We start from the raw sequence: 12,952 nt of genomic DNA on the forward strand, positions 1-12,952 counted from the left end.
AGGATCCTGAGATCATGATCTGAGCCCAAGGCAGAGGCTTGGCACCCCAGGAGTTTCACTTTTATACATGATAATAACAATGTCTCTTGTTCTGCCAGTCTCTCTTTTCTGAGAGCTAAATGTACTCTGGGAAGTACCCTGTAAGTAGGTGAACCATATGCCCTAGTTTTCCCAACAAAATTAATGTTAGGACCCCTTTCACTCTCACTCTCATACAAAGTAGTGCATGCATTAAATTATATCCTATGAACTAAGCATTTCAGTACATAACGACTGGCTCCTTCTCAATTGGTGGGAAAATTATTGCCTCCTTTTTCAGTAATAACAATTCTTATTAGTTCTTCAGTGTTAATCTGGCAGAGTTACATCATCAAATAAAATGTTTTGTGGAACTTAATTCACTAAACTGAGAACATTCTAGTAAAGAAAATGGGTAGAAAATCACAACTTAGTCATGGAAAAACAGGGTTTATGATTTATCTGTTAAACTACAACCAACCATCTGCAAAATCTGGCCACATAAAACAACAACCATTTATTTAGCTCCTGATACTGTGGGTCAGGTATCTGAGCTGGCTTGAGCTAGGCTTGGCTGAGCTCTTCTTGCCTCACTTGTGCACCTGTCATCAGCTGGTTCATGACAGCCTTGACTAGGAGGGCTGGACATTGGGGCCTCTCCTCATGATGTCTCTCCCTTCAGCAGACTAGCCCTGGCTCATTCACATGGTATTCTTAGGATTCCCAAGAAAAGTGAGAAGGCAAACCCCCAATCAGAGCTACTTTCCAGTTCTCTACTGATACAATGTTTGGTATTTTCCTTTGTGCAAAGCAGATCACACATCCAAGCCCAAGCTCAGTGACAGAGAGGGCTCCACAAGGGCATGCATACAAAGACGTGAGCAAGTCTGACCATCCTGGGGGCAACTGGCCCTCTTCCTTGAGGGACAGGTGACACCTCTGATCATATTCAGAACATGGCTAGAATGAGACCATAGGCAGTTCCCAGACTAGGTTCCAGTGTATTTATAGTCCATGTGTTCTTTACCACCCAAGAAAACTGTCATGTTACAAGAAGGCAAATGAAAAGGAAATTACTAGAAAGTCTCATTTTTCCAAAAATATTAAAGTGAAACTAGAGTTGCGTGTGATCTTTAGTTAAATTATTAAAGATTTAACTTTAGTGTGCTGTTCATCTATACTTAGTCCCTGGAGTTATTTTTATTTTCATTTATTTATTTATTTTTACGTCAACAGAATTGCTGCTTCTACCTCCCCACAACGAAGTGGGTTAGGAGTTTAAGAGACCAATTCCTTACTTCCGTGAAGTCCTGATGGTGTTCTACTCTCCTTTGGATTTTGCAGGCCGCCTGCCATAAGGAAAGGCATGTGTCTCAGAAGGCTGTTTCCTTCATCCATGATATATTGACGGAGGTTCTCACTGACTGGAATGAGCCACCTCATTTTCACTTTAATGAAGCACTTTTCCGACCTTTTGAGCGTATCATGCAGCTGGAGTTGTGTGATGAGGATGTCCAAGACCAGGTCAGTGGCGTGTGGAAGTCAGCATCACCAGCAACAGAGCCGGCCCCTCCTGAGTGCCCTGGCCAGCCCTCCTCTATGGTCTTTGCATGTTTCATCTTTCCAGTAATCCTTTGTGGAATCCGTAACAGGGGGGCTAAGCAATTTAGCTGATGATACATGGTTCATGATTAGTGGAACTGGGGTTTGAACCTAGGCAATCTAGCTGTACCAGTGCATACTTCAATATACCTAACCTATACTCTTCATCACTACAATACCCTCTGCCAGGAGATAGACAGTAAGGAAACTAACTGTTTACTTCATGTCATAATGGTAGGCTAGGAACACAGACAGATCCTCTGCCTCTGAAACCTACCAAAAAGGTCGAATAAAGGTTTAAAAATTCCTTGTAAATGCACTGACTCTTGCTCGCAAGAAAGGCAAGAATACTAATATGTCCAAAACTAAGTAACCATGGGAAGCCAGAGCACTAAGTAGAGTCCTAAGCCTGCTTTTGCCATGAGGGAATTTGCCATTGGGTGAAGCAGAAGTCTACTTAGCACATCCTTGAGGCCACAGGAATGGGAGATCAGTCTCAGGGCAAACTGTGTAAGACTGGTGTTCATTCAGGGCAAAGTTGAGTTCAAAATGAACCCAATACCACCCTCCTGTGGATAGTAGCAGCCTTTCTCTAACATTGGCTCTTCATAGAGACTAAAAAACAAACAAGGAAAAAAAAAACTCTATAGGATTTAAATTTATAAGCTATCCGTTCTAGCAGGTCAGTGTACGAAATTACACCACCTTTGTAGTGTAAATTACACTGAAAAACTTCATACAGGCATGATACAAAAGCAACAGAAATTCCCACAGAGGAACTCATTTCAACCTGGGCCATAAAAGAATCCCACAAATAAAGTTCCCAGATATGTGAGTTCACAGTATTTCCAAAATATTACAAAACGCACAGGGAAATAAGGCAATACTTAGAGCAAGCTGCTGGAATAACAGATGGTACAGTCAGGACTGAAAAGAATTCAAATGTGGTATCCTTCCTGCGAAATATTAAATAGGAATATCAAGTAAGTTTAATGAAACAAAAGAAAGCAAAAGTGAGTTAATGAAAAGTGAGTAAGAAAAGTGAGTTCATGCCTAAAGACTAAGTTGGAGGATTTCCATCATAATGAATTAAGTAGGTCAGATCAACTTTCCACAGGGAACAACCAGGAAAAGTTGGATTAAAAAAATTTTTTTTAATCATTGTTAGATATTGGAACATAAGGCAGTGAATAACTGAGGCCAATGTCTGGAAGAAGAAGAATACCCAGAGTCTGTGCCTGGTGTTAGAGGTGATATTTCCTGAAAAGGGAACCCACTAATTTCAGAAAAGGAGGTTGCAGGATTGAGAAACTAACCAAAACTGGAATCTGGGGCCCTCCAAGTCTGGTAACTTATGGACATCCTGGGACAGAACCATGAAGAGAAAGGGACATATTAGGAAGAAGAGTGAAACTTAAATAGACTAATCATACCAGGAAATAATCCCCAACTTTAAATAATCCCAGTCCCTAACATAAGATTAGATGATTTGCAAGTTCTGGGGCCTCTTCCCTAGCACAGAACAACTCTTTGACAGAAGATGATGTCATCCCAAGGATTCAAATTATTTCTTGATTTGCATATGTAGTGTCTACATTCAGTCAAAAATAATCAGGCTCATTAGGAAATAACACGTCACTGACAACAAAAAGAAAAACAATAAAAATAGACACACACACACACACACACACACACACACATAATCACATGCTTAGCCAGGGATCCAGAGTCCTCAGAGACAGATTTTAAAATAACTATGCTTCACTGTGTTCAGAAAGATTTAGAACTGGGTGCGCCTGGGTGGCTCAGTCAGTTAAGCAACTGCCTTCGGCTCAGGTCATGATCCTGGAGTCCCGGGATCGAGTCCCATATCAGGCTCCCTGCTCAACAGAGAGTCTTCTTCTCCCACTGACCTCTCTCCTCTCATGCTCTCTCTCTCATTCTCTGTCTCTCTCCCTTTCAAATAAATAAATAAAATCTTAAAGAAAAGAAAAGAAAGATTTAGAACTAGAAGGATTTAGGCTATGGCAGCATGAAAAAGCTAATGAAGCCACCTCACAAAATTCAAGTATAAAACAAGACAAAATTGTAAAAATCAATGGTTTCAGGTTTCTGGAAATTGACCAATGGCAGACAACAAATTGAGTAGCATTTATACTTAGAAATCCTTCTTGCCAGAACTTTGCTTAAGAACAATGGAAGTTCGTGACCTCTTGCCAAACACTGTCCCCATCATCCTCACTCTCAAGCTATTGGCTAGTATAGTAGTTTGACTAGTGTGAAGCTAACTTAGAAAATCAGCAGCTTTTCCACTATAAGGGACAGACTTAGTTTAAAGAAGACTTAGAGGGATGCCTGGGTGGCTCAGTCACTCAAGCCTTTGGCTCAGGTCATGATCCCAGGGTCCTGGGATCCAGCCCCGAATCAGGCTCTCTCAGCAGGGAACCTGCTTCTCCTTCTCTTTCTGTCACTCCCCCTGCTTGTGCTCGCTCTCTATCTCTCCCTTGCTCTCTCAAATAAATAAATAAAATCTTTAAAAAAGAAGAAGTAGTAGTAGTAGTGAACAGGGGAAATTGCAATTTGGCTAGCCTAAGGTTACAGTGAGCAGTGATTGAATAAGAAATTTAACATGAATCCCTGGAAACCAGAGACTTAAAGAAAGACTAGATCGATTCCTCATGCATCTCTGGCTGAATGAAACTTAGGCATATGCAGTATAGACCATACAAATCCCATCAGAAAGTAAAAAACAAGACCTGGCTAAACTTAGAATATTTCCCCCAACCTACACATGTGGATTGGTTGAGGAGGACGGAAGCCTTAAAGGCTCAAGTTGTCTGAGCACAATTTCTGCCCAAATCATCAGCTGACCCCTAACCTATTCAGACATGGGGAGGATTGTTAAATAGTAAATCTAAGACCTAAAAACAAAGAAACTGACCCAGACACACTGGCTCTCACACATGGGAAGAGACAGATTTCACAGTATAAATCCAACCCCTTATTTAGGAAAAACAACAACAACAACAACTCAAAAATTAATCAGAATTCAGCATTACCACAATATGTTATACAAAATGTTGACTTTTCAGCAAAGAAACAGGAAAGGAAGAGGGGAGGAAGGAAAGGAAAGGGGAAAGGAGAGGAAGGAAGGAAGGGAGGGAGAGAGGAAGGAGAGAGAGAGAGAAAGGAAGGACGAAAGGAAAAGGGAAGGGAAGGGAAAGAAGAGACAAGAGAGAAGGATACCTATTGGGAGGGAGGCAAAAAATAGAAAGTGACTTTGAACGAGCCTCGGTGTTGGAGTTGAGAGCCAGGCTTTAGAGCAGCTACGATAAATACTATCAAAGAATTAAAGGAAAATATGATGGCAATGACCAAAAACAGTCTAATTAGAGAAATGGAACTATGAAAAAAATGCAAATTCTAGAGTTGAAAAGGCAATGACTGAAACGAAAAATCTATTAGATGGTCTTACCAGCAAGATTTGAGATGGCAGAAGAATCTGGGAACTTGAAGGTAGATTAATAGAAATTATCCATTCCAAAGATTGGAGAGGATAGTTTGACCAGAAATAAAGTCTTAGAGACCTGTGATAAAATGTCAAGCTTATGTGTAATGGGGGTTCAGACAAAGATGAAAAACGGAAAGGGTCAGAAAATAAATTTAGAAAATTAATGGAACCCCAATTAGCATCGCACAAAGATAAGCACAGTAGATACTTTATAATAAACTGCTCTAAGACAAAAAGAAAACCTCAAGAGCAGCAAGAGAGAAACAGTTTGTTACTATAGTAGAATTAAACACTACTTTTCCAAAGAGAATGAAGGCCAGAAGACAAAGCAATAATACATTGAAAGTGAATAATTTAGAGTACTTGTGCTTCAAAAATGAAGATGAAATAAAAGAATTCTCAGATTTAAAAAAAATATAATAGAATTTCTTGCCAATAGACCTATCCTGTAAGAAGTACTAAAGGAATTCCTTCAGACTAAAAGGAGATAAAACAACAGAGTAAGTCAGTTTCACAAGAAGAAATGGATGTGTGGGTAAATATATTTTTTAATTTTAAAAACAGTGTTTACATAAGCACTGACACTAACATTGTATTTTTTAATTTATTAACTATAAAGATGTATATAGCCGTAGCAAAAAAAAGGGGAGAAAATGAAACTACTAGAAACAAAGTTGCCATATTTTGCTAGAATTAAGTCATTATTAACTTGAATATTGTGATAAGTCGAAGATGTATATTCTAATCCCTAGGACAACAGCCTTGAGATTAATACAAAAAATAAATTAGAAAGAGAGGAATCAAATGATACACTAAAAATATATTTAACACAAAAGAAGACAGTAAAGGAGGAACAGAGGAACAAAAAACACATTATATGTGGAAAAGAAGTAGTAAAATGACAGATGTAAATAAGACCATTTTAATAATATTAAATATGTATTTGTAAAAAGAGGCTCCACATCTTTAGTCATTAAGGAAATGCAAATCAAAACCACAATGAGATATCACTTCAGACCACCTAGGATGACTTCAGTAAAAAAGATAGTAAGGTTTGATGAAATGTGGAGAAATTAGAATCTCCATATGCTACTAAATGCGCTGCCATGGAAAACAGTCTGGGAGTTCCTCAAAAGGTACATACCGAAGAAAAATGAAAACATATATCCATATAAATCTAGACACAAACATTCAGAGAAGCATTATTCATAACAGCCAGAATGTTGGAAACAACCTAAATTCCATTTGCTGATAAATGGATGAATGTGGTATTTCCACACAATAAAATACTATTCTGTAATAAAAAAAAAAAAATCAGTACTGATTTGTGCTACAGCATGAATGAAGCTTGGAAACATTATGCTAAATGAAAAAAGCCAATCACCAAAACAAACAAACAAACCAAAAAACCCCACATTTTATTTCATTTGTGTAAAATGTCCATAATAAGCAAATCTAAGGAGATAAAAAGTAAGTTAGTGATTGCCTAGGGCAGAGAGTAGGGTTCTGTGGAGGGAATGACTACTGGCACATGCTGGCCTGGAGGCATAGGCAGGTCAAGAAAATGTTCTAAAATTAGATTAGTCATGGCTGCATAACTCTCTAAATATGCTAAAAAACACCAAATTGTACAGTATAAGTGGGTAATCTTTATCATATGGGATTTATATCTCAATAAAAATGTTAAAAAATGGGGCACCTGGGTGGTGGGTGGCCTGGGTTAAAGCCTCTGCCTTCAGCTCAGGCCATGATCTCAGGGTCCTGGGATGGAGCCCCGCATCGGGCTCTCTGCTCAGTGGGGAGCCTGCTTCCTTCTCTCTCTCTGCCTGCCTCTCTGCCTACTTGTGATCTCTGTCTGTCAAATAAATAAATAAAATCTTTTCTAAAAATGTTAAAAAACATGAAATGACCAAGCTTCAGAAGGCAGAATTGTAAGGGTGGATATAACAATAAGATATTATAATACACAGTCTACAAGAGACAGATTTTACATTCAAAGGCACAAAGATTGAGAGTAGAAGAGGTGAAAATGATATACCATGCAAACAGTAACCATCAAACGGCCAGGGTAGCCATATTAGCCTCCAGCCAAATGAACACCAGTATGGCAAATATTACTAGAAACAATCTTTGGGCCCTTGGGTTAGGCAAAGATTTCTTAGGAATGACACCAACAAGATCCAAAAAAAGAGTTGATGAATTAGGCTTTGTCAAAATTAAAAACTTGTTCTTTAAAAGACACCATTAAAAAAATAAAAAGACAAAGTCAAAGCTGTAAAAAAAAAAAAGAAAAAGTAAATCACGTATCAGAGGAAAGATTTGAATCTAGAATATGTAAACAGCTCTAAAAACTCACTAAAAAAAGACAGTGATGAGGGGAATCTGGGTGGCACAGGCAGTTAAGTGCCCAACTCTTGGTTTCGGCTCAGGTCATGATCTTGGGGTCATGAGACTGAACCCATGTTGGACTCTACACTCAGCGTGGAGTCTGAGATTCTCCCCCTCTCCTTCTGTCCCTCCCCATCTACGTGCACATTCACTCTCTAAAAATAGATCAATCTTTCTTTGAGAAAAGACAATAATGAGAAGACAAAAAGTTTTTTTAAAAAAAACAGCAAAGGGTGCCTGGGTGGCTCAGTGGGTTAAGCCGCTGCCTTCGGCTCAGGTCATGATCTCAGCGTCCTGGGATCTAGTCCCGCATTGGGCTCGCTGCTCAGCAGGGAGCCTGCTTCCTCCTCTCTCTCTGCCTGCCTCTCTGCCTACTTGTGATCTCTCTCTATCAAATAAATAAATAAAATTAAAAAAAAAACAGCAAAACATTTGCAGATGGCAAATAAGCATGTGAAAAGTTGCTCAACACTAGTCTTTAGCAAATGCAAATTAATGCAATATGGCGGCTCATTTAAGGAGATTTTTGAGTGGGTTTGGATGAATTCTGGTTTTTCTTTTTTCACTGAAATTAACCCAGAAATAGGAAGCGGAGAAGTATATCCCCCTTCCCAGAAATTTTCGTCCTGCTTTTAAGGGAAAGATTTTTAGTGCCACCCCCTTTGCCTCTGCCAGGTTGTGACATCCATTGGCGAGCTAGTTGAGGTGTGTTCCACACAAATCCAGTCGGGATGGAGGCCCCTGTTCAGTGCCCTGGAAACTGTGCACAGTGGAAACAAGTCTGAGGTGAAGGAGTATCTGGTCGGTGATTACTCCATGGGTAAGAACGTGTGTTTGATTTTGTATCCTAAATCTTTAATGAATGCAGTTATCAGTTATAAAGTTTTGGGTGGCATCTTTAGGATTTTCTAAACAAAATAGATCATGTGATCTACAGTCAATTTTACTCTTTCCTCTCTGACTTGGATGTGTTTTATTTTTTTTTTTCCTGCCTACTTGCTCTGGGGAGTATTAAATAAGGGTGTATTAAGTATTTAATAAGTATTAAATAAGTATTAAATAAGGGTGGTGAGAGGAAAGAATGGGTAGATGATTTTTATCATAAAGTATGAATTCTTGATGCCAATTTTCATGCTGTCAAAAGAAACTAAACAACAGGGCAGGCTACCATTCGGCCATGTTTTCTTGGTAGGAAATGACCTGTTATAGCAGGGGCACCCATTCTGAGTTCTGCTGGCAGACCAAGAACCCTGAGCATTATCAGGCCCTGCTCTCACTGACAGATTAGACCAAATGCTGACACTTCTGTCTTTTCAATTACACATATCTGTGTTGAGTTCATTCCTGAAGCCAAAAAAGCAAACATTATTTGCTTCCTAGTAAGAAGCAAAAAAGCATCATAACACAGTTGAATCCCAGTTAGGGAAATTGAGCTTAGCTGGAAATGAACAGGGACCCATAAAGCAAGCCAAGAGACCCAACAGGGGATGCACAGGACTCAGCATAGAGGTAAGCTAAGTCTTATTGCATGGCTCAGATTATCATGGTAACATGGTGAGGACAAACCAGATTGTAAGGGCAGAAGACACAGAATTAAGGCAAATTCCTGTGCAGGCTACCATGTGCTCTCAGCCTCCCCCAAGGGTCCCACAGAGCACACTCTGCTCTGGGAGTGAAAATGCAGCAACATGAGTCTGATGTTTCTCCCCAGCGAAGCCCATTGGAGACCCAGCTAAGATTTGGCCATCTAAATACTCCCTGCCTAGCACCTATCAAAATCTCAGACTCCTCAGAGGAAAGCCAGTGTTCAGAACAAACCATGTTGTTTTCATAGCCTAGGCACAGTGAACCACCCTCATCAATTCACTGTTGCCTAGGAATATTCTGAGAACCAAGTTCCCAGATGTGAGCCAATGGCCAATCTTGTAAGCCCTCTTTTCTAAGGATAGCAATCTCGAGCCTGTTAACTCTCTCCTGCACAGTTGTGAATCAATTAGTATATGCCATCAGGGTGTATCTAAACCTTCCCTTCCCTGTAATTACGTGTGTGGAATCCCAGAGGCCTGCATGTTTCCCAACGATGTAGACCCACCCATTGCCACAGGGCTGCACTTAGTGGGCTTTGCCCTCCTGTCCCTGCGGAGGAGCTCTCTGGTATTTGTAGCCTTCCTGCAGCTCCCCCTGCAGGCAAAGATGAGAAGGACAGCATTGGAGCCAAGCTCCCTGTCCCCTCAAAAGGCCAGGAATTTCCTCCAGGGGTAGGTCTTTTCCAAGACTTCATGGAAGGTGCTGGGAGTATGGGCGACCTGAAGGGTAATGTTGATGTTCTTAATATTCTACAACCTTCCTCCCTTAGGAAAGAGCCAGGCTCCAGTGTTTGATGTATTTGAAGCATTTCTCAATACTGACAACATCCAGGTCTTTGCTAATGCGGCCACAAGTTACATCATGTGCCTTATGAAGTTTGTCAAAGGACTGGGTGAGTGGAGTCTTCTTGTCGTCCCTCACGACAGCTGGGGGCCCTTTCCTGGGTGACCGTGTGTGAAAAACCCTGGAGACGGGCCCACTGCCCACCTAGAGCCACTAAGCCCACCACCTGGGCTTTAAGCAGATGGCAGTGTGCGTTGTGTATTCAGAAGCAGAAAGCTTACTGTAAAAGCAGCTGGGATTCTGTCCAGGGTTGCTATTTTTCATCATGTTCCTGGAATGCTCTTGTAGTGTAGCATGTTTTCAATCTATATGTTACTTGACTCCAACTTCCTTTTGTATCTTAAAATATTCAGTATCATATGCTATAATCTTCCTGACATGAGAGCTGCTGTCCTCAATGTCACATAATTAGCAGCCTGAGCTTGAGTTTCCAGCTCCTGCTAAGTAAAAATTTAGGATGCCTACCCCTAGGCCATATTAATCATAACATTTCTTTGGAGGGTAAAATTCCCCCTTCTCTGAAACACACAAGACCTGATTTTCCACTTAACTGAGCAATGCTTGAACAAAGGAGAGCCTTGCTATACAATTTGACCTGCTGAAGCAGATTTTTTATGGAGCCCAAGTTGATCTGGGGTGAAATGGAAGAGAGGGCAGTTAGTGAAACCAAAAATTTGAGAAGGAACTGAAGTCTTAAAGTTTTGAGAACTTCACCAGGGAATACTCTTAGACCCTGAGGCTAAGAACAATTTGAAGAAGGACAATATAAGTTTCATATTTTTTTTTTAATGTTTGCTAAAAGACTGGACACAAAGAACCTAAGGGACTTCATTCATGTTCCCCTTCTTGGGGAGCAGGAACAAAAATGCAAGTTTAAGGATTGAGGCAACAAGTCTGATGTGTTGACCATTGTTGTTATAGTCTATCATGTATTACATGTGCTTCATTCTGTTGTTACATATACCCCCAAAGAATGGAGGACTGAGCAGGATAACCACGGCCACTTTCTCATCGATTTTACAAACTAGCCTTCAGCGGAAGATTTCTTGTGATCTACAGCATCAGATTTTATTTTTTTTTAAACTCTGCTCTATGTTAAATAAAAACCAAATAATTTAGTATCTCCATCACAAGAAGACCTTTAAGTATGAATCTTTGTCTCAGGTAGTAGAAAATTCAGTTCTTCTATAGGAAAAGCTCACCCTGGGTGGCTTCTTTGTTCCCTTCCCCCTCCGACTGGCACCCTTACAGTGCCCTGACACTGGACATAGGGGTGGAGTGCGGGGGTCTCACGCCATGCAATGTTCTGCGACACCAGCTGGGTATCCTATAACTCAATTCAGTTCTGGCACTCCCCAGAGTTAGCTCAGACTTTACAGGTTAGGGACTCAGTCCCACAAGACTCCCCCCTCTGCTTCACATGCCAAAACAAAGGTAGATCCCTGGGTTACCCACAAGTCTGACATGACTACACTTTGGGGGTTTCAGGAGCCCACCCCTTGGATTTGGTTAATTGTTGGAACAACTCATAGAACTCAGGAGAACATGTTCACCCTTTCTTATATAATGAAGGATATAATTAGGGATACAGATGAATACCCAAAGAGATACATTGGATGAGATCCATAAGGGTCCCAAACACAGGAGCTTTTGTCCCCATGGAGTGAGGGTGTGGCACCCTCCCACAATGGAGATGTGTTCACCAACCTAGAAGCTCTCTGCATCCCATACTTTTGGAATTTTATTTAGGTTTCATCACGTAGGCAGGACAGAACTTTAACTGTTTCCAGGCTTTCTGCCCTAGGAGGTGGAAAGTGGCTAAACATTTCAACTTCTAGGGGTGCCTGGGTGGCTCAGTGGGTTAAAGCCTCTGCCTTCAGCTCAGATCATGATCGCAGGGTCCTGGGATCGAACCCCACATGGGGCTCTCTGCTCAGCAGGGAGCCTGCTTCCTCCTCTCTCTCTCTCTCTCTGCCTGCCTCTGCCTAATTGTGATCTCTCTCTGTCAAATAAATAAATAAAATCTTGAAAAAAAAATTTCAACTTCTAGTCGCAGTTTGGTCTTTCTGGTGACCAGTCCACATCTAAGAGCACACCACATGTTGCCTTGATTAGAAGACCCTCCTGTCATCCAGAAAACCCCAAGGAGTTAGGAGTTCTGTGTCAGGAATTGGAGTGAAAGACCAAACATTAGACCACAAGATGCTTCCAGTACTCTTATCGCTTGGGAAATTACCAGAGTTTTAGGGGCTCTGTGTGGGGAACTGGGAACAGAGACCAATATATGCATTTGCTACTACGTCACAGTCTTATGTTTCATTTAAGAATAATTACTGGTATTCTCTTATTCAGTGAGCAGTTAGGTGCCTGTCGTGGGGCACAACAGCCCGTATGTACCGTGAAGGTGTAAAGATGAACAAAACATGCTTCCTGCCTATGACAGGCTCACAGCCTCTTCTCAGAAACACACATAAATCAATAACTACAATTCAGTAAGATGAATACTTTTGTGAAGGATAATAAAAAGAAAAAAAGGAAAAGGCATTTAAGCAGAAACAAACAAGCCCCTGAAAGAGACGTTTGGTAGTGGGGGCCCATGCAGGCTTCAAAGAGGAAGTGAATTTGAAATTTGTGGAGTAAGCTATAGGTTTGCTTTTCTAAAAAAAAAAAAAAAAAAAAAAAAAACAGGGTATATTGGAGGTACCCACAAAAGAGGAATAATAGGTGATGAGTTGGAAAGAAAGGAAGGGGGCAGTTGGGGAAGGTTCAAGGAATCCAGAATTTGTGGGGAAGTTTTCTTTTTTAAGAAAAAACTTAGAATTTTTTTTTAAGATTTTATTTATTTATTTGACAGAGATCACAAGTAGGCAAAGAGCCAGGCAGAGAGAGAGGGAGAAGCAGGCTCCCCACTGAGCAGAGAGCCTGATGCGGGCCTCAATCCCAGGACCCTGAGAACATGACCTGAGCCAAAGGCATAGGCATAACCCACTGAGCCACCCAGGT

General features: G+C 40.8%; 1 protein-coding gene across 3 annotated transcripts in view; it reads left to right on the plus strand.

The window, feature by feature from the left end:
- Window positions 1-12,952, plus strand: part of ARFGEF3 (ARFGEF family member 3) — a 180,359-nt gene that overhangs the window by 138,704 nt on the left and 28,703 nt on the right. For all 3 annotated transcript variants that reach the window (XM_059400808.1, XM_059400810.1, XM_059400811.1), the window contains 3 exons: window positions 1,363-1,542; window positions 8,195-8,339; window positions 9,876-9,998. In XM_059400808.1, the coding sequence (XP_059256791.1) occupies window positions 1,363-1,542; window positions 8,195-8,339; window positions 9,876-9,998 (448 nt within the window). The remainder of the gene's footprint in view (window positions 1-1,362; window positions 1,543-8,194; window positions 8,340-9,875; window positions 9,999-12,952) is intronic.

The sequence above is a fragment of the Mustela nigripes genome, chromosome 5 (genome assembly GCF_022355385.1).
Source record: "Mustela nigripes isolate SB6536 chromosome 5, MUSNIG.SB6536, whole genome shotgun sequence".
In the NCBI taxonomy this organism is placed as follows: Eukaryota; Metazoa; Chordata; class Mammalia; order Carnivora; family Mustelidae; genus Mustela; species Mustela nigripes.